At 26.6% G+C, this 22,150-nt stretch overlaps 2 protein-coding genes across 5 annotated transcripts in view; one reads left to right on the plus strand and one right to left on the minus strand.

Moving 5' to 3' along the window:
- Nucleotides 1–4,841: 4,841 nt before the first annotated feature.
- LOC126900232 (juvenile hormone esterase-like) overlaps nucleotides 4,842–22,150 on the minus strand; it is a 33,575-nt gene continuing 16,266 nt past the window's right edge. For 2 of the 4 annotated variants that reach the window (XM_050675785.1, XM_050675784.1), the window contains exon 8: nucleotides 17,384–18,298. In XM_050675785.1, the coding sequence (XP_050531742.1) occupies nucleotides 18,073–18,298 (226 nt within the window). In that variant the 3' untranslated portion in view covers nucleotides 17,384–18,072. Of the gene's footprint in view, nucleotides 4,936–7,517; nucleotides 7,543–17,383; nucleotides 18,299–22,150 lie in introns of those variants that run through there. The other 2 variants (XM_050675788.1, XM_050675789.1) reach the window with 2 other exon arrangements.
- Nucleotides 11,406–15,067, plus strand: LOC126900231 (uncharacterized). The gene is made up of 2 exons (XM_050675783.1): nucleotides 11,406–12,388; nucleotides 12,990–15,067. Exons 1-2 carry the CDS (start codon nucleotides 11,505–11,507, stop codon nucleotides 13,822–13,824), a joined length of 1,719 nt encoding a protein of 572 aa, XP_050531740.1. The 5' UTR covers nucleotides 11,406–11,504; the 3' UTR covers nucleotides 13,825–15,067.

Consider the following 22,150-nt stretch of genomic DNA (forward strand, 5'->3'; position numbering starts at 1 on the left):
ACTTGACCAACAGGCTTTCAAAATCAGCATAAATTGCAAATGGATGTTCCTGTGTTTTGCCCCATAACTCGAACTTTAATTTAGTGCCCTTTTCAGGCATTACAGATAAAAACGGTTTGTTTTCGCCACAAATTTTTTTATGTTCTTCTAGCGCCTATGTAATTTATACTTTTTAGGTATATTATTAAAGCCCGTGAAACACCGTCTGGAAAATATAATTTTTACCGTACTCTTTGTCATTTGTGATTGAACCAGTTATCCAAAATCAGTGATATAAGTGTAATGACTATCATCTGCGGCGTTTGACACAATTAATAAATCGATATGGTCTTTACGTTTGTCAGCGCACACTTTCAGCGTATAAACTAAATATTCGGATTTATTATGTATATCTTTCAATTTTAGTCCGTAAACATTAACTGAAGTATGCGGATTATTTTTTTCGAAAATTTTTATGTCTGATATCGATGTTGGGAATGATAAACCGGAGAAATTATAAGAGTTATCTATAGACTTATAGTAATGACCTACAATATTTTTATTATCTCCTGTCACATTCTTTGCCAGTATAGCCCATTTGAAACATTGTTGATCTATATTTTGTGGGTTTATTATAGCTTTTTCATTTTAATGTCATGCGGCAAATCAATGTAAAAACTCCCGCCTAAAGGCTGATATTTGTAAACACCCAATAAAATACCATCTATATTAGAAAACGAGAAATTACTACCTTTACCAGCATAGTTTTCCTGTTCTTCTAATAATTTTGTGTATGAAATATCAGCATGCATGATCGATATCGTCCTCGTTAATTAACTAGGCTGCTGATGTTTTAAATAACCGATTTTCATACTTGTTTTCACTATTCGGAACCGTATAAGTCGCCTACAGTTTTAAGTTGAATTTTATCGGTCCCATTTCTTTAAGACAATCCCGTAATATTTCAACTAAATCTTTAATATTTCAACTAATTACACTGGGGCTCGTCTGCATTCTCTCCGCAACATTTACATTTTCTAAAACAAATATTTATACTTTTATTTTAGCATATAAATTTTTTATAAGATATAATAAAAATTGATCACTTGTGGCTAATTAATTAAGTAAAATTAAAACTATATTAAAAATATTATTAATTTAAAAAACCAGCACAGGGGGGTCGCGGCACAGTGGTGACGTGGCATAGTTGGATCAAATATAATGATATCTGACAGTGATTAAAATCACTATCAAAAATAAACGCTTCGATGCAAATCTTTAGATAGTGTTTAATTTTAAAAAAATTGGTGTTTTATTCCAAAAGCTACTTGATCTGCTGGTTCCTTATTAATATCTCGATTAAGATAAAGTATGTCGAATGAAAAAAGGTTTATTAAAAAATATTATTTCTCATAAAAAAATTGTGTGGATCCATAAACTTTTCAATAAGTTATAGCATTATAAAGTTAAATATAATATAAATAATAAAATCGAGAATTTTCACACGAAAATAGCATTCAGTAGCCATTTTCGCCGTGAAGACAAGTCCAAAGGTCAAATTTTTTTATCATATCTACATTACATAGTACATTACATAGTACATTACATTAGCTTTAATTTAAGATATATATAAAAGTGTCAGACCTTCCGGAACATTTTCAAAAGTTAAGTTGAAAAAGTTAATTTTTTGTGAAAATGTTGTCATTTTAAATTCCCCCTGTGGGCAGAAAGAAGGTCAAATTTACAAAAAATATACCAAATGATAAGTAAAGACATCAAGCATCTATATAAAAAAGAATTATATTCATATGTTCATTTTTGAAAAAGTTATGACAGTTTTTAGTAAAAAAAATTGAAAAAATTTCGAAAATTAGCGATTTTTAAATTTGTAATTTTTTTGNGAAAATTAGCGATTTTTAAATTTGTACTGGGTCACCAGACTCCGGGAAAATTATTGGCGAAGGTCGAAAAATTTTTGTTGCTCGCCCGTTTTAAAATTTCTACCGTTTTCGAGAAAAACGCTCGCTGACGTCAGCGTTTTACGACTTAAGGTTTGAAATTTTCATCAGACCCGCCCAATGACATTTCTGAGATATGATAAAAAAATCTATTCAATCCGTTCATTTTTTATCGTTTTACGATCTTTTTTTTATAAGTCCACGCGCATGGTTGTATTATGCGCAGTGATTCATTTCTGCTGATACGTATTATGAACCTTAATTATATGGTGTATTATATATTATTATTAGGACACTATTTTGCATTTGCCCTATTTTTATCAAGGAATGTTATATGTTATATATAAATTTCATGACGTTATAATTATTTAAGTTTGTACTTTCATTATAAGAACAGTACTAAGTACAGAGTTAATAATTTTCTTTTATTTGATATATAATATCTTATGATATTTTATATGATGTATGAGACTATGAGTTTATCTTTTGAATTGGGGTTCATCTATGATAACTATGATGTTCATCGTTAAATCGCAGTTACCAATATATTTATCAAAATTAAATTTTTATTTTTATTTTTAATATTAATTTTAATTTAAATTTACAGTGTGTCACTTATAATAACCTGCTAAATTTTTTTAAAATTATTCTATAATATAAACACAATTATTATCATTAGATTATTAATAATTTTTGTGTATAACAGGGGTGTATTTAAGAGAGATTGGCCCCTCCTTGAACAAGCGCTATCAATATTTTTTTAGGCAACTTCTAATATATAAGGACCTAATGTCCTTTTTTTTCATCATTACTTTAATTTTAGCAAAAAAATTTCTATAACATGTTTAACAAAATAAAAAATATTAAATTTCCTCCTAAAATAATTTTTGAATAGGCCTAAAGGGAATACCTCATTAAGAGGCTTCAACCTTATACCCAATAAATTTTACTATATTCTCTTTTTGAATTTTCCTAATTTTAATAATAACATTTTTAATATATTTTTGTTACACTGATTCTGATGTAATATTTTTTCTGCAAAACACTTATCGTGCCCGGCGTAGCCAGGTACCCCTACCGGAATCAGTGGCCTACTTATGATGACGGCCCGAAGAGGCTTACGAGCCAAAGGCGCGTAAGGCTCGTAGAGCTCCGGGTCTGGGACGGAGCCCCAGCTAGGCGGAGCCTAGTTATGTATAATAATTTTAAAATAAAAATTATGAACATAAAATATCGTATAAACCGATTTACTGTATTTTGACAATATGTAGGTTTTGTTCTTTAATTGAGATTTCCCCTAATAATTTTCAGGAGACTATTGCCCCTCCGAGCTACTCCTTAAATACGGCCCTGTATTCGACACTATTAGTTATTTGGTTTCACGTATGTCGATATCACGTTAAATACCGTAATACTCCCTCAGCTAGTGTTACGCTTACGCTGCGTATTTGTCCTCCATTCACTGAAAAGCGGTTGCCGACTTTCGCTTAGCGAAGTATGATATCTCGATAAGCGAAAGTCGGATGGCAAATGTCTTACAAGTATCATTAAGTGTTTACGTGATATTTGTACGCCGCCCTACGTTATTTTACTGTATGTTATCCATAAAGAATCTATATTAATAATAACGATTGATACAATTTTTATAATACATTTAATATACTACGAAATTATATTAGTCCTAATTTTTTTTTTAAGTTTAAAATATTAAATAAAGAAATATCAAGGTTACAATATATCATAAGCCTATAAATCGTTTTATATGCAGATGCATTAAAATACGTAATAAAAATACTACTGATATCTCAACAATAACACTTCCTCGAACTCCAATTAAAAAATTTCTAAGTAAAAACAAACTTTAATCATTTATACGATTTTTAAGAACTAATAAAATGTGATACTATGGATGAATGCTAAGTAAATTGAATTAAAAATATATTAATTCTATCTCAATAATTTATTTACTTAACGAAACCTTATTTTTTCAAAATGAACATGTGTTAAAGTATTTTAAGTATTAAAGTGGGTCATTCTAATACTTGGAATTTAATATTGGGACTTCATTATAAACTTTTAAATGTGTATTTAAATTATTAGCGCGCACACGCGTGTCAAAAGTAGATTTCTTACAAAGTAAATTAATTGTTCAAATAGAATAAATGTCTTTTAAATTTAATTTACTTATCATTTATCCATAATATCACATCTTATTCAAATATCGTATAAATTTTTGTTGACTAGGCAATATTTTATGAGTTCGACGGAGTTTGTAGAGATTCATTCAAAGCGTAATATTTTAAAGAAATCTAACAACTTTTATTTAAGGTTCCGCTATTATCAACTTTTATAGTTGTTTCGGTCTCAGAGTGGACTGTATAAAATACGATTACTTTTAACTATTCAACTAATAAAATAGAAATAAAACTTAAACTTTTAACTTAGTTTATATTACTTTATTTTGTATATACATGTTGGCGTGCACGTCGTGCCGTCCTTTACGATGACGAGTTCATGGTTCGACAATAAAAGAAACCGGTACGCACCGGACAAACGAGTTTATCATATACCATAATAACATACAAAAGAAAACAAAAAAAAATGGATCGAACAATAGTACTGAATTATAATTTTTGTTTATATTTATGCTACAAAATAACGCTAAATAATTAAATCTTATGTAAATATTATACTATTTAATATAAAAATTTTGTTTAACAGCTATAAATATTATTAGTTAACTATGTAAATATATATTATAGATAAACAAAGTGATTCTTTTAATGGCACTTAAAGATTAAACAGCAATTTAGTTTTAGTTAAAATAATAATAGTTTTGATTATTATTACTATATTTAATTTTTTGCTTTTGTTAGTTACATTAAATTGAGATATATATCTCAATTTACCTGTTATAAATTAATTTTTTAGATCCATTCTTTTACCACATAAGCAGTGGCGACTCGAGGTTTGGACGACGGGACGATCGCATACCTTACTAAAATTAATTAAAAGACGATAATTAATTGTATATTCTTAATTCTACATTTTTATTAAAAATGCAAATTTTTAAATAGTAAAATAGTTATAACACATTAGTTGTATGCGAAAATTAAAGTTGATTCTCTCAGTATATGCGCGTACACAAGCACACATAAGCAGTGTTAGGACATCCAGCAGTGTCGCCAATACAGTAAAATATTACTACATTGGGTAATTTATTTTTAAAATTAACTACGTGTACGCTTTTTGTTATAGGTTGCTATAATAATTGTTCAAAAGTTAAAGTGTGTGCCGGTCAAGTTCCCCACATAGCTCGAATCGCATTACCCCTCTCCATGTAATGACGACACTCGTGTCCGGCACTACCGGCAGCTTGCCGTCACTAACTACGTCGGTGTCCGCGGTTGTCGTTTTGATCGTACCGTTGAGTCCAATGACTCGTAGCCAGTGATCTGGCATAGTTTCCTTTTGTTGAGCCTTTTTTTTCGGCCTGTATAGGCGAAGCCCCAACGTACGTTTCATTAAATACTCAACCCAATTTTGGAGTTGATATTATTAGCGTTCAAACGCCGGTGGTGTTGTTCTGTTGTTTGGTTCGTTCGTGCGTCCGGTTGCTGGGAAATTTATCGTGACGCGCATAGTTGTTAACGGCGTCCAAGAAGTATTTGTTTTGAAGAGCTCTAAGCATCGCAATATCATCACGCGAAGGATGGAGTATCAGATGGCTGGGTGATGTTACTCCTTTTTTTTAAATTAATGTTTTTACTACATGAAATTGTTTAATTTATATATAATACGTAATAGAATCATGTCGTTAGTTAGAATAAATAAATGTCTTTAGTTTATTATTCGATTGTCAAGTAAACCCCCGATCCGTCATTTATATTAAGATTAATTTAACGTTAAAAGTATAAAATATTGAAATAATTCACTCTGGGATTTGTAAAGTTTCAGTACATTATATTTTTACAATAATAGTTGTATTGGGTTTTATTTTATTACATTTAATTTGACAATTTTCTATACCTATGACTAGTGGTATTATATTTAAAGTCACATCCCCACTATCTGCACCCACGAGCCGCCACTGCATATAAGGTGTCAACTTTATTTTTTCAAATGGCAATATACATAATTAAAGAGTTTATATAATGATCTAATTAAAAAATGACCAAGGTCAATAACAGCTTTGGCCCAGAATTTCAAAAGTCATTAACATTCTTATACCTACATATGTGAAAGAGTAGGCCGAAAAAACTCACGCCTCCAATCATTCATTTTATTGACTTCTGAAATACAGGTTTAAAAGTTGTTAGTTACCAATAATTTTCTTGATTAGTTTATTATTTATTATATTTGACATACTTTATCGTAATCAGGATATTAATATGGAACTAGCAGATCATGTAGCTTTTGGAATAGTCTACCAATTTTAGCTTCGATGCGAAGCTGAGAAGGTATTGGTTTTACTAAGATGTGTTTATTTATTTATTTTTTTTTTTGTCTGTTACCACTTTTTCTCAGCTCTCACCGAACCGATTTCTTTCAATGATACGTCAATAGATCACAAATCGTATCTAGTCGAAGACATTAACCTCAAAAATTGAAAAAAATTCCCTCGTTCCCCGTAAATGGGAGAAACCTCCAAAAAAATTACAAATTTAAAAATCGGTAAATTTTGTCATTTTTTTCAATTTTTTTTACTTAAAAGTGCCATAACTTTTTCAAAAATGAACGTATCAATATGATTCTTTTTTATATAGATGCATAATATCATTACCTTTCATTAGATATTTTTTTCATAAATTTAACCCTTAACCTGCCCACAGGGGGGATTTAAAATGACAACTTTTTCATCTTAACTTTTGAAAATGTTCCGGGAGGTCTGACACTTTTATATATATATCTTAAATTAAAGCTAATGTAATGTTCTTTATTATGGAAAAATAAATTTCGGACTTTATTTTGTCTTCACGGTGAAAATGGCTACCGAATGCTATTATTGTGTGAAAATTCTGGATTTTATTTTTTACATTTTTAACTTTATAATGCTATAACATATTAAAAATTGTATGGATCAACATAATTTTTTTATGAGAAATAAATTTTTTTAATAATTCCTTTTTCATTCGACATAAATTATCTGAATCAGGATATTAATAACGAACAGCAGATCATGTAGCTTTTGGAATAATCCACTAATTTTTTAAAATTAAACACTATCTAAAGATTTGCATTGAAGCGTTTTATTTTGGTAGTGATTTTAATCACTGTCAGATATCATTATACTTGATCAAACTATGCTTCGTACCCACTGTGCTGGGTATTATGTTTTATTAATTTGATGTACTATTATTCTTGAGGATATTACTTATTAATAAATATATGAATAAACAGATTACCTCAACAATATTGAAATGAGTATGACCTTCCATTTTTTCCCTAGGGTAATACTTTTTCAACGATTGTTAAAAAAGTATTACCAATATCATTTATATTTTCGGGTAATGCATTTTATTGTAGCTCAAAATAGTACTTATGGTATTTTTAAAATCATCTTGCAAAAATTCTGGATAAAGAACAGATGTTTCGTTATATAAATCTGTAAAAGTTAAATTTGTATGAAATTGCTTGGTTTCTCAGTTCACTAATAAATTGATGAATAATTGCAAATATATACAGTAGATTATCGTGTTCTGTTAGTAATAAAAAATGTTATATGCCGTCATTCCAATATTATTGAATTATACAAAAAAAATTATTAACATTTTTTCCAGACATAATATAATATTGTAATAATATTATAAATGTAAATATTAAATAATTAAGTCATCCTAGGTATATCATGATTATGTGACAAATTGTCATGAGGTTTCTCATTTTGTTACTCTAAGTAGATAGACGAGCCTCGCTTTCTTTGTTTTTCGTATTGTAAAGGATTGGGTTATTATTCGTTGTAATCAAAATCTACGTGTACCCTTACAAAATTAAGGTTTTATACAAGCGAAAAAATGTATCTTCCTAAAAATATTAGTTTTAAACATACGTTTTTCTCGATTCAAAATAAATCTTTATTTTATAGTGATTTTTTTTAATAAAAATTAATATTTTTTTGAACATTTCCTGTTAATAAAATTATACAATTGCGTCTCACGAAAGACATTCCTATTATTTGTATTTTCAATGAACAAAAACTAAAACATCATATTTATGCCGATTAATTTTATTCATTATACTATATAGATAGTACACAAAAAACTGTCATAACTTTTTGAAAAATGGATGAATTGAAATAATTTTTGTATAAATACCTTAGGTATTTCCATTTTATTTTGAATATCTTTTTTGAAAATCTGACCCTTTTTTGTCCATAGGAGTGAAAACCCAAATAGCAACTTTTGTTTGATAAAATCTTTTTTCAGCTAAACTTTTAAAAATGTTTTGGAAATAACACGAAATTAAAAGATATATTAAATTGCAGCTAATATTACTATAAGTGACTATGTATATTTATATATTCAGTGTAAAAAGAAATATAGATTTATAAGTAAAATAAACTGTATCTTATGATGGTTGATTCGTTGACAGCTGATGAACACCAAAAAAACCTCGAGGTAAAGTTGTCACATTACCATATTTAGATAGGAAGACCTCAAAAAAGGCCATTGTTAGTACTTTATAAACTAGGGGAAGATGATTGTTGAAGGGTAATAAAAATAAAATTCACCAGTCCATTGAAGATGAAATACGCAAAAAAAATTGTGATTTAGTTAAATTAAGAGGATTTTATTAAATAAAAATAATAATTTAAATTAATACTAGGCAAAAAATCAAACAGTCATAAAACCTCGTCTGCAGATTATAGGGAACAAAAAATGAAAAAAAAAACATAAATAAAAAAAAAATTACACTTAAAATTTTTATAATTAGAGAATGCGACGAAAGACTCCGTGCGATCGACTAGCGTTAAACATGGCGTACACTATTTTAGTGTCACATTTTAATTCATGTAATAAATAATATATATGCTTAATAAAAATATGTCACCAAACAGTGTTCTCCCGTGGATAAGATGAATAAGAAATAATAGCCTTACACAAAAATCAACTACTCTCTTACTCATTCTATAAAACGCCCACATAAATGATTCTATCACATTAACCAATCAAATACAACAAAAAAATATCTTAAGAATCTCTTGAGATCGCTAAACTAATTTTGCGGGCGATAAAATGACCATTTTTTTTTCAATAAAGAGAGTTCTTGGTCAATATTCACACACATGGAATTTGCGTCAGTATATAATTCGATCTCAGTTATTTTCAATATCTAAATCATTTTGAATTTCATTTTTAGTTGCTAGGACTTAGAAAAATTATTATACATCTTATTTTCGGTTATTTCCTTGAAAAATGTTTGTATCACCAAAAAGTGATACAAACATTTCAACACATAAAGCATATTGATATTTAATTTATTCATTTTTATTTTACACCTTAACACACTTCAAAAAAATACACGATTATAGATTGCATTATGCTCTATTACTTACAAAAGGATCATAAACTGGCTGGATAAAGTACTAGCATAATAACATTATAATCAAAATTTTAATCAATCATAAGAGCTATTCATGCAGATGGAATTTTTAAATTTTTGTAATATTGAATATTCACTTTGTCTGAATATACAATAAACACTCTCGCCCAGAGATATTTTCTAAAATATATTATACCAAAAACAAAACCAAGAGATTCAATAGTTGTGCTAGAGTATGTTATTTCAGCATTTAAGAGTTTTTTAGAAGCATAACCTATTGGTCTTAGTATGTTATTATCATCAGGTTGTTCAAGAACGCTCCTAATCCCATAATAATAACATCGATAATAAGATATGTCTATATTATATGTTTATAGGCATATAATATTACTATAACTTCTATTTATGACTATCGCAGTCATAAACAATAATTTAGAGCCTTGTAGTAAACAAACAGCCGATAATTATGTTTATTATGTTTTAAATATGATTATTTCATTTAAAAAATAGAAATATAATATTTTGTGGACAACAAACATTTCTTGGAACTCTTGATTAGTTCATAAAACTTGCTTTTACAAACTGTAATAAAGCTTTTACTAATTTTTAACAGTTTAGTGTTTGATTGAAGAAATGCTTTGGGAATTTTTTTATAAATTTCCTCGATAGTATTTATCATATAAGAATTTCAATGCAATTATTAATTTGAGAATTATGACTGATTCTAAAATAGGAAGAGAATTAGGTTTTGTGTAAATTAAAAAAAATCTTTGAATACTCAGAAAGTCGATTATACTTGTATGTAAACCTTTATACACCAGAAATTTGTGACTAAGTTGGTATATGGCATAAGACAATGAAATACCATAATAAAATTTTAACGAATTAATAACTTTATGACATACTATAGTTAATATTATAAATATTATCAAAAATGTAAAAACATGTAGAAAATGTATAAAATTGTATTGATAATGAGAAACGTATTCAATTCATAACATTAAAACATTCCCTTACTTTTATTATTAATGTGGCATTTCCAGTAAACTACTTATTATTTTAAAGTAAAAAAAAAGTTTCTTATAGCATTAATATTCATAAATATGATTAATATAAAGATCAAAAGATTATTTATAGTTTTTGAAATTAGATGATGAAATTTTTTACTTGCAAAAATTAAGGAGAATTTTACAATTACAAACAATTGGTAAAAGATAAAGCTATCCAATAATATATACTTTATACTTAATATTCATAAATTAATAAGTTATATAATTAAATAGGCTTTGCCTAGCTGGGGATCCGCCTCAGGCTTGTGGTACTATGAGACTCACGCATCTTCGTCACGTAAGCTTCTTTATGTCATCCTCATAAGTAGGCCACTAAATCCGGTAAGAGTCAAAAAAATATAAATTTTTCATATTAAATTAGTAGCACTGAATTTTAGCCGTAAATTTTGTTTTAAATTTCATATAATTATTATTATATGACATTATTTATGTGTTTATATTTAAGTTCATATAAATTGGCACATTCAAATGTCGAATTATAATCTCATAGTTAAAAATAAAATTATATATTAAGTCATAAAATTCCTATTTATAACTTGAAAAATATACTAACTTACAAAAATATTTAAACTAATCGTTAGGCACAACTATAGTACAGAGCACAATACTAGCCTTACTATTCACAAAATAGGTTTTATATTTAAATTAATACTGGAACTTGAGGCACTATACTTTAGGCTTACGAATTTATTTTAAAATCATTTTATAGTATTATTTTGAGTACATAATAAAAAACACAATATATAGCAATGAAGTTTTGCGAGTTAAATATTTAAACTTTAGCATAATATATTACTAAAAAAAATCTAAAAAAATATCGTCTGAATTATTTGTTTGAGGAGTGTTTGTTTTAAAATAGAATATATATAATGTCTACATAAAAATTGTAACTATACGTTTGTAAACTATTAAAAGCAATTTTTTTATCTGTATCAGTTTTACAAATTTATTAGAAATGCAGCTCAGCATATTTATTTTTATATATTTTACTCACTTGGGGCATATATCAACTTTAGATCTAACATCTGTAAAAGGTAGTTATTTAGAATATGTCATTACTATAATACAACATATTTGTGGCCAAAAAGGTTGGGATTCAATGAAACATTTGCAGTTAAATCACGATGAGTATGAAAACATGACAATAAAAGATGCTTTTACACAAAAAATTAACAAAAACAATATTTTAGATATGTTTATTATTGTTGTTCGTTTACATAACTACAAGTATTCACAGATATTAAGAAATTATGCCGAACTCATCACTTTAAACATAAAAGAATGTGAAAAGTATTTAACAGACAATCTATTCAGAGGATTTATCGATAGTACCCGACGTATTGAAAATGAAGTGAAAAAATCCTTGAAAATGTTTAAAAAATTGTATGAAGTAATGACATTTATAAGTTATATAGATATAAAATTCTTATTTACAAACATTTTACAAAACCCATACGTCATGGTAGACGAAATTTATTTTGCCTATCATTATACAAATACCATGAAAATATCAGATCAATCATTTTATACTGATCAGGTTGGTAACATTAAACATGAAAATGCGATTTCAGTACTTTTAAATATTAAAACATTCATTAATCAATTATATTTAATGGCACAAAGTGTTGAAAAAAAAAGATGTGTTTTTGCTCAACTACCTGAAAAAATTAACTATCATTTGATTTTTGAAGAGCGATATTTACATTACAATTTAGTAGATGATAATCCAACTGCTATCGATATTCTGTTAAATATGCTAGATACATTTTGCAAGGACACCATAAAAAATGATTACGAAGACCTAGGATTTAAAGAAATACTTAACCCCATTTTATACAAGTAAATTAATAATTTAATAATTTTTCATTATTTAATTTAAGGTATACACCTCACATTTTTGGGCCTCTCACCTTAATATAAAATCTTAATTTCTGAAGTAGTATTTTAAAAATTGATTTCGGTTAATCCCTTTCTTAATTAAATTATTATTTACTTTTTAATGTAGTAAAATGTGCTTGTTCCAATTAAAATAAGTTCACACTTTTTTAAGGTATAAGGAATGAATAATAAATGCAATTATACTTGATAAATTGAAAAAAATATTTTTTTTTACATAATTATGATTTTAAATGGAATCAAGTCGCTAACGTTAAAAGAATCATGCTTTACTGTTTAATTACTGGACCTCTAAATTAAAGGTCGAATTTATACAAATAATGTGTAAAACAACTCTTGTTTGATTTTTGTATAGAGTTTAATAAATCATAAATTGTTCGATAAATAGGTGAGAACCATTTTTCTAAATGCTTATTCAATTTTTATGTTTAATAAAAGGTACTTAATAAAAACTATACAATTTTTTATAATTTTTTTTTCAACTAGTGTTGAAATTTACAAAAAATAAAATAAAATGTTTCTAACTGGAAATTTTTTTATATAGGTGTGATTCATTATTAGTACCTCAATTTGATTCTATTTCACAAAATAAAGGAATAGTAAATTTAAATATTCTTCTTAATGATGGTAACTGGGAGACTTTGCATTATCTATATATAACTTATAATAAACAAGCACTAAGTGTAAATCGTGTGTTAAGGGATCAAGTAAATAATAACAATTATCATCTCAAAAAACAGTATATCACTCTACTATTAAGATGTAGATTTTATGACATATTAAAAAATTTCATTACAAGATTATCTGGAGTTATACATTTTTGTAAACAAGAAAAGAAATTTGAAAATCTAAAAAAATTTAATGAATGTGTAAATAATTTTTTTCTGACTATGAAAAGTGTTCAAAATTTTTTACATTATTTAGACATAGCAATGGAGAAATTAAAACAAGCTACAATATGGCATGACAATGGAGCATTTTATTGTATATCACCAATAAAAAAAATAGTTAATAATGTACTTGACTTGATGAAACAAAAAAATTTGTTACGAGATGTGTTTTCTGACGGGATATTAGATTTGTATGAAGTAGCAAACAATTATCTCAATGACGTGGAAGATGTAAAATTCTCTATTCAATTAGACATAAAAAATGCAAGTCGAGTTCATAATAGACATTGTTCTTATCACAAAAAAGTGTTGTTTTCTAAACAAGATGTTTTAAATAGTATCATGACAAATGCAATTTCAACAAATATTACTCATTTGCCTACAAATCCTATTTCCTATTGTCAACAGGCTTGTGTGGATTTATATATGTATTGTGAAGATTTCATCAGCAACGAATATAAAAATCTAGGGTTTGATAAAATTAATTAAAAAGTTTGGTTGTCATTCTCAAATCATTTTATTATGTTAAGATTAATCTATTAAACTAATTTTGTCAATCATAGTTTTTTAGTATGTTTAATTGCTATAGGATTAGTAATGTCTAAAATTTATCAAATACTGTTAGCTAGACTTTAGGTAAAATTATGTTTTATTTAATTAATTGTATTGGTAAGAACCAGAAACTCCAGTGGCTAATTTAGGAGCGTTCTGAACTCCCTAAGATACCAATTTACATAAATTTAAATCTTCCAATTTTTGAAGTGGAGTTAGAACAAAAATGAAAGCATATATTTTTATTATTTATCATTAATAAATATAAATAAAACAAAACAATTTTTAAATTTAAAAATAGTCATTTTTAACCCATTTTTTAATTGAATCACAAGCATTTTAATAAATTCAGTTAATAAATGTATCGCGGCTGAAGTGTAAATACACCAGTATGAGCAATACTAGATTTTTTTATTAAATAGAGTGAGTATTAAATGCGGCCAGAGTATACATGATAAAATTCAATCGTTACATTAAAAGTGTAACTTTTTTTTATACTTTAAGTAAATATAGCCTTTTATATAAAATTATTACTGATATAAATTTTAAAATAAAAAGCTGATGTCATTATTTTCGATGAAATAAAAAATATCCACGTTTTCCTAAAAAAAGTAGGTTCTCTGTATTTTCATTAGAACAGCGCAAAATTTATATGTGTAAGTAGCTCAAAAGATAATTTAAAGAAAATTGGTTTATATGCACGCGCATGTATATTTACAGTAATGACGTAATTAGAATTTTAAGACTTTCTCAATACCTTTCAGTATTGAATATTTTTTCTAACTCCACTTCAAAAATTGTAAGATTTAAATAATTGATACTAACCTTACATATTAAAAAATGTAAAAATATCCGTGTCTGGGGAGACCAAATATCTTCCCGTAAATCTGCCACTGGAGCTTTATTGTCATGTATATTGTTTGTAAAGTCATACATGGTTTGAAAGCAGATTTTCTAGTGATTATAAATATGTTAACTAGTAATGGTATATAGTATGCATTTGTCTCGATAATAAATATATTGTAAATACTTTCATAAAATATACAGTAGGGTGGATCAAAAAAAGTCGATTTTTGACATTTTAATGAGAACCATTTTAATTTTATTTTGTACATTAAAATAGACATTTTGTGAAAATTTGAGATTTAAAAAAAAAATTTTACTGGTCGCTCGACGTGTTTTTAATAATTTTACCAAAAATACCCCAAAAAAACAAAAACTGCCTCTGATAATCAATTTTTGGTCAAATATTATGTTTAGTACGTCAAAATAGTTTGATTTTTACTATAGAATACAATTTTTTTAGTTTCAAAATTTTAAGTTAAAAATTGATAACGTGAATATCATAATTAACGTCATTATGTAGTATAACTCTAGTAGATGTCAAAAAAGCTTAAAATTTTTTTTATGCAGTTTCCCTGATATTTATGTATATTATAAGTAACAAAAAAAATTTTCACTACTCTTAAAAACTTATACTTTTTTTTAAAAATAAAGTGTAAGCTAAAATATTTGATATTTTTGAAAATAATTATAAATGACGATTGATCATCAAATAATTTTCAATTATATTTTTTTTATCAAAAAATTCATTTATATGGATTTAATTAGATAAATTTATATAATTATTTTGGTGTTCTCAGTTCAAATTTTTCAAAATTATTGTCTTTTATATCTCGAGTCGATCAGGTAGTTCTCACTAGAATTTGATAACATTCTGAAGTTTTAGTACTAAAGATTGTTTTAAAAAAATTAAATTAAATTTTTTGGGTTAGGTTTAAAAACACAACCCAACCCTTCAATTTTTTATAACTATAATTTTTTGAAAAATATTTTTCATGGATTTAATATATATTAAATATAAAGCTTAATTTAATTTTAATTCTTTGCCAAAGCCACTCTAAGTTGAAAAAACAGATTTTGAAAATTTGAACCAGCTTAAAATATTTTTATAATTGTAATTGCAGCGCTCGAATTGTAGCACATCACGTTATCAATCTATATGGAAGTGTATAAAGTTGAGTTCTGGAATCATAAATGCACGATGACGTAGTGATAAGGTTTTACTTTACGACCCCTTGGGTTATGGGTTCTAATCTAGTGCCTTGCATCTTTTTTTCATACGATTTCCAGTACATTTTCTAAAATCGACCGTCAATCCCCAGCGGCCGTGTTAATACATTATCAAACTTTTTCCTAACCTGATTTTTAAACACATCATGGTAAAATTAATACCTTCTGAGCTACGCATCGAAGTTAAACTCAATTTTTACAAAGAAATTTATTGAATCCTAAATACTAATAATCATTTTTCAAGACGTTTAAAACAAATGATATCAAATCACACATAGAATGATAATTAGTACTATATTCTGTTAAGGTATTGTTTGTATCAATCGTTTAAATGTTGTAATTAAACCTATATCTGATTCAGATTTAATAATTTTGCAATATTTCATGTTAAATTGAATTACGTCTATTAATTTCGTCTGTAAATCTAAAGATGAAACGTGAACTACGTCTATAAGAAACGTTTGAGATTTATAAAGCCCATCATTACTAAATAACAATTGGGTAAAATACTTTTTTCTAACATCAATAAAAAATTCTATCACTTTCTCTATGAGTATTTCTTGATATTTATATTTTATATCTTTTTTGTAGTATCTCAAAGTAATCAGAGCAACTAACATTTTTTGAAACATATCATCAGATGTTCTAAGTGTTTTCACTTATAGTACTTAACATTAGCTTTATTTTAGTATATGTTTGAAGCTCGGAGTATTTCCGGAACACTTTCAAAAGTTAAGTTGAAAAAATTTATTTTTTGTGAAAAAGCTGTCATTTTGAATCCCCTCTGTAGGCAGGTAAAAAGTCAGATTTTCAAGAAATGTATATCAAATGAAAGAAAAATATCTATGGTTTTAATATAAAAAAGCTTCTCATAGAAACTAAAAATTTTACCGTTCAAATAACGAAATAACATTGTTAAATTAATGTAACTAAACATACTAAATCTTACTTGAACGTATTTGTTCCTTCTAGTTATTCAAAGCCAAGTTTTGAATAACAATTTTCAATTCTTTCGGAAAAATATAATTCAAGATCTTTATAAATATCATTAATACAATCGTTGGAATCGTCTACCAGTTTTACCATTCTATTTGTTATTATACTTCATTAATAATTTGGTTAAAATAGAACTTTTGTCTTCTGTCCTACACTTTTCTATTTTTGTAAAGATTTGATATGATTAATACAGTTTTATAAAAGTATTTTATACTTATAATTTTATAATTTTCAAAAGTACGGACCCAACTAACAGTACTAAATAAATCAAATAATGACATATTGCTTAACTCAATTGCACATGTGTAAATGTAATTTATTTACTACAGTTTTAATATTAAGGATAGGCGAGTCTATAATTCATAGATCGATTTTGTCGAGATATTTTGCTACTTTCAACATTTCTTTAAATATATTTATTGAACAATTAAAAATATTCATTTGACATATATTGAAAATAAAATTTAACATTACATTGAATGTTTGAATTGCATTGATATATTCACGTTTAACAAACAAATTATAAATTAGAGTTTTTGTATAAAGTTATTTTCATCGAAGGTTTCACTTGTGACGCTTTTGGTATTAATTGTTAAGTGCTCATGTTTAATTTCTGTTTGTTGAATTGAGTCCCATCCATTTTGAACACGAATGTGGTTCAATGAGTTAATATAATATTTCTTAAAATCTTCACTTTGAGTATCACAATACACATCTAAAACTTGACTAAATTGCCAAAATAAGAATAACGTCCTATTTGTTAAATATTTAAGTTCTAACATACACTTCATTGAATAAATGATATATAGTGACGAAATATTTTTAGTATTTAAATTTAGAATTATTTTAGTTAAATTAAATTAATTATTAAAATTTAATTAATTTAATTTTATACATATTGTAAAATTACATTTTTTTTATTTTGAAAACATTTTTTTCATTAATTTTTAAATCTATAAATATTTGTAAGCAAAGTAACAATAAGTAATTCTCATTAAATTCATAATGAATTATCTAAAAAGTATTAATTTTTATACAAGATCTTATTTATATAATGTAACATGTTTACTTGTAAAACGAGATTATGTGTGTAAACAGACTAATACAATGCGGAAACTATAATTCATTTTTTTGGTTTACCATCAAATTTGATTTTTTCATTGTTTGGTAAAACTTTGATAAAAGTGGTAGCGATTTCCAAAATTCATATTTGTTTTTAAAGTTACTTTTAACTAATTTGGGTTTAATTGAGTTAATAAGTAGTATAAATGGTTGATCTTGAACCGATTCAAATGTTGGCCAAACAGAACCCTCTTCAGTTCCATCAATAGTAGGTTTATTTCTAGAAGTTATTAAAATATTGAAACACATATTCGTAAAATAGTTAGAATTTTTTTATATAAAAAATTAATTTAGTTGATAAACATATTGTCATACGAAAATGAACAAAATAGAATAAATTTCACTGACAACTCTTATAACTTGTGATACAATTAAAATTTTGTTTTAATTAAAAAATAAATTTAATATACAATTTTTTCATGATTCATATGATATTTTAGCACTTCTCTTGCAAAAATGATAAATGATTTGATAACATTTTTAGGATAAATACTTATTGAGTTACAAGAATTTTAATACATAGTGTACGCAAAAATCGAAAGTGGAGTAATATACTAGAAATATATAAAATATTAATATCCATGATTAACATATTGAGTGAATATGAATATAACTCCATCTGTGTTTTATACCTACACTATGTATTAGAATACTTATCTATATATATATACAAAAAAACCCAGCACAGGGGAGTCGCGGCACTGTGGTGACGTGGCACAGTTGGATCAAATATAATGATATCTGACAGTGATTAAAATCACTATCATAAAAAACGCTTCGATGCAAATCTTTAGATATTGTTTAATTTTAAAAAATTGGTGGATTATTCCAAAAGCTACATGATCTGCTAGTTCCTTATTAATATCCTGATTAAGATAAAGTATATAGAATGAAAAAGGGATTATTAAAAAATATTATTTCTCATAAAAAAATTATGTTGATCCATACAATTTTTAATATATTATAGTATTATAAAGTTAAAAATGTAAAAAATAAAATCGAGAATTTTCACACAATAATAGCATTTGGTAGCCATTTTCACCGTGAAGACAAAATAAAGTCCGAAATTTATTTTTCCATAATAAAGTAAATTACATTAGCTTTAATTTAAGATATATATAAAAGTGTCAGACCTCCCGGAACACTTTCAAAAGTTAAGTTGGAAAAGTTGTCATTTTAAATCCCCCCTTGTGGGCATGTAAAGGGTCAGATTTATAAAAAAAATATACCAAATGATAGGTAAAGACATCAAACATATATGACAAAAAAAATTTATATTGATTTGTTCATTTTTAAGAAAGTTATGGCAGTTTTAAGTAAAAAAAAATTTCGAAAATTAGCGATTTTTAAATTTGTAATTTTTTTGGAGGTTTCCCCCATTTACGGAAATTTTAATTTTTAAATTTTTGAGGGTAATGTCTTCGACTAGATACTATTTGTGATCTTTTGACGTATCGTTGAAAGAAATCCGATCGATGAGAGCTAAGAAAAAGTAGTAACAGACAAAAAAAAAAAACATCATAGTAAAACTAATACCTTCTCAGCTTCCTATCGAAGCTAAAATAAGTGTACATTTTGAATAAATTTTATAACTCAACATCCAACAAACCGATTTCAATAAAAATTTCAAGGCATATTAAGATTGATATGTAGATGGTTTTTGTAAAGTTAGTACGCTGTGCGATATATGGTTCCGAGGTTATGACCTCTTAAGTGCACACCTGGCGACATGGCCAAAAAAAAAAAACAATTTCGTTATCACATTGTGCAGTAAACGTTCGGCTCAGGCTCATTTCTACAGTTTTAAATGAAATCGTGTTCCACATTCCATTTCGTTATCGCATTATAATATTAAATTATTGAATATCAATTTCATACTAAATTTAATTACTATAATTATTATTTATTCATATATCTATGTACATAAAAATAATTCTATAATTACTCATCCTAAAATTGTTATCAACCCATCAATCTTTTTTGTAAGAATAGTGCTAAAAACTGGCTATTTCTATACTTTGAAAAAAATTTTAATTCAATTTTTTTTTCAAATTATTATTATTAAAAATAAAAATATGATTTTAACGTAGTCTAAAAGTTCATAAATAATATTTCTATTAATTATAAAAAAGTTTTATAGAAACTTATACTAACTTTTAAGTTAGTTTTAAAATCCATACAAACAAATATAACCTTCAAATGTAAAACCAATGTTATCAAACAAAAATGTTTTATAATAGTAAAATAATATTTAAAGTATAGAAAAATTAACCAAGATAAAAAACTATTTATTTAATATTTAATTATAAATATTTATTAATATTAATTATTAAAAAAAAGTGTTCTTATAAAGTTAGCGAAAAAATGGATATGATATCCTCACATTTAAATTATTTTATTATTGTGTTATAATTATCTAATATACAGGTGATTTATTAAGAATAAGATACTCATTGTAATCTACTGAATATTTAATTTTTTTTTTACCTTTAAAATAATATGTACTTAGATTATTTTTATTTTTTATCTGTTTAGAGATGAAAAACTTTTAACTTTAATTTTCTATAATGAGATTCCTTATTTTTAGTTTGAATGTATTATACAGAAAAAAATTGTTATTCATCTAATTAACCAATTGCTTTTTAAGATATTTAGAGATTTAAATTTAAAATATTATATGTACAAATAATGTTATACATATAGATATTATAACAAATCATCGTTATTATAACAACTATAATCAGCTTCAATGGGTCATAAATAATTGTTATGGTAGTTTTATACTATCCTCTTAGGCACTTGGTTTCTCCATCAAATTTCAATAATTACTTTTCTACTCTAGGCCATAGTTTCATCGTGGGTGGTGACTTAAATGCCAAAAATTTACAATGGGGTTGCTTTTCTAACAACCAAAGAGAAAACTCTTTACTCCACGTCATAAATAATAATAATATCTCAATAATCCCGCCACAAATGCCAACATACTGGCCCATCGTCCCAAATAAACGCCCTGGTATAACGGAAATATTTGACTCAAAAACTCCGAACCATAAATTTTACACAATAGAAAATCTGCTAGATCCATGTTCAGACCACTCATCAGTTTTACTAAAACTTGAAACTTCAGTACCCCATCGTTTAAAAAACCCCTCTCTTACAAATAGAAATATGAACTGGCCTAATTTTTGAAATATTTTAAATAGTAACATTAATCTCAATGCAAGTCTAAAATCACATAATGAAATAGATAACGCAGTTAACAGTTTCACCACATGTATTCAATCTGCCACTTGTGAATCATGTAATCCAAAATGGCATCTATCTCCGATCTACTCGTCTCTTCTACCCGCTTTCGCTAGAAACCAAATTGCATAAAAACGTCATACAAGAGGAATTTGGCTTCCATCCGATAAACAATTGTATAATAATCTGTCAATACGTGTCAAATGCCAATTAAAAGAGCTACGTTCAAACTCCTATATTAGACATACTGCTTCTCTCTCAACTAAAAACGAGTCAGTACAGAGAACAACAAGAAGAAGTATGCTACGTTGAATACGAAAAATCCGAAATTTTTTGTGAACACCTATCTAAAGTTTTCCAATCCAATCACGATCTCCCAATCCCCCTCACTAAATGACCCTACCTCGTACAGGCCCATAAGATTACTTCCCTTCTTCTCTAAAGTATGCGAAAAACTTATCCTAAAGCGTATCACCCCAATCATAAAAGAAAAAACATATTACCAGACAACCAATCCGGGTTCCGTGAATGTCATTCGACAATCCACCAGACGCACTGTTTGACAGATCTTATACCTCTTAGTCTATAGAAAAAATTGTATTGTACAACACTGTTCTTAGATGTTTCTCAAACATTTAATCGGGTTTGGTACTCAGGCCTCCTGATTAAACTTCGTAATATCCTACCACCCTCTTACTTTGTACTTTTTAAATCCTATCTCAACCAACGCTACTTTGCCACAAGAACAGATACTGATATCTTTCAATTGTGTGAAATAAAAGCAGACGTTCCCCAAGGAACGTCTGCTTTCCTCTCCACTTCTTTTTAA

Source organism: Daktulosphaira vitifoliae, unplaced genomic scaffold (assembly GCF_025091365.1).
Source record: "Daktulosphaira vitifoliae isolate Bord-2020 unplaced genomic scaffold, ASM2509136v1 Scaffold_3, whole genome shotgun sequence".
Classification (NCBI taxonomy): Eukaryota; Metazoa; Arthropoda; class Insecta; order Hemiptera; family Phylloxeridae; genus Daktulosphaira; species Daktulosphaira vitifoliae.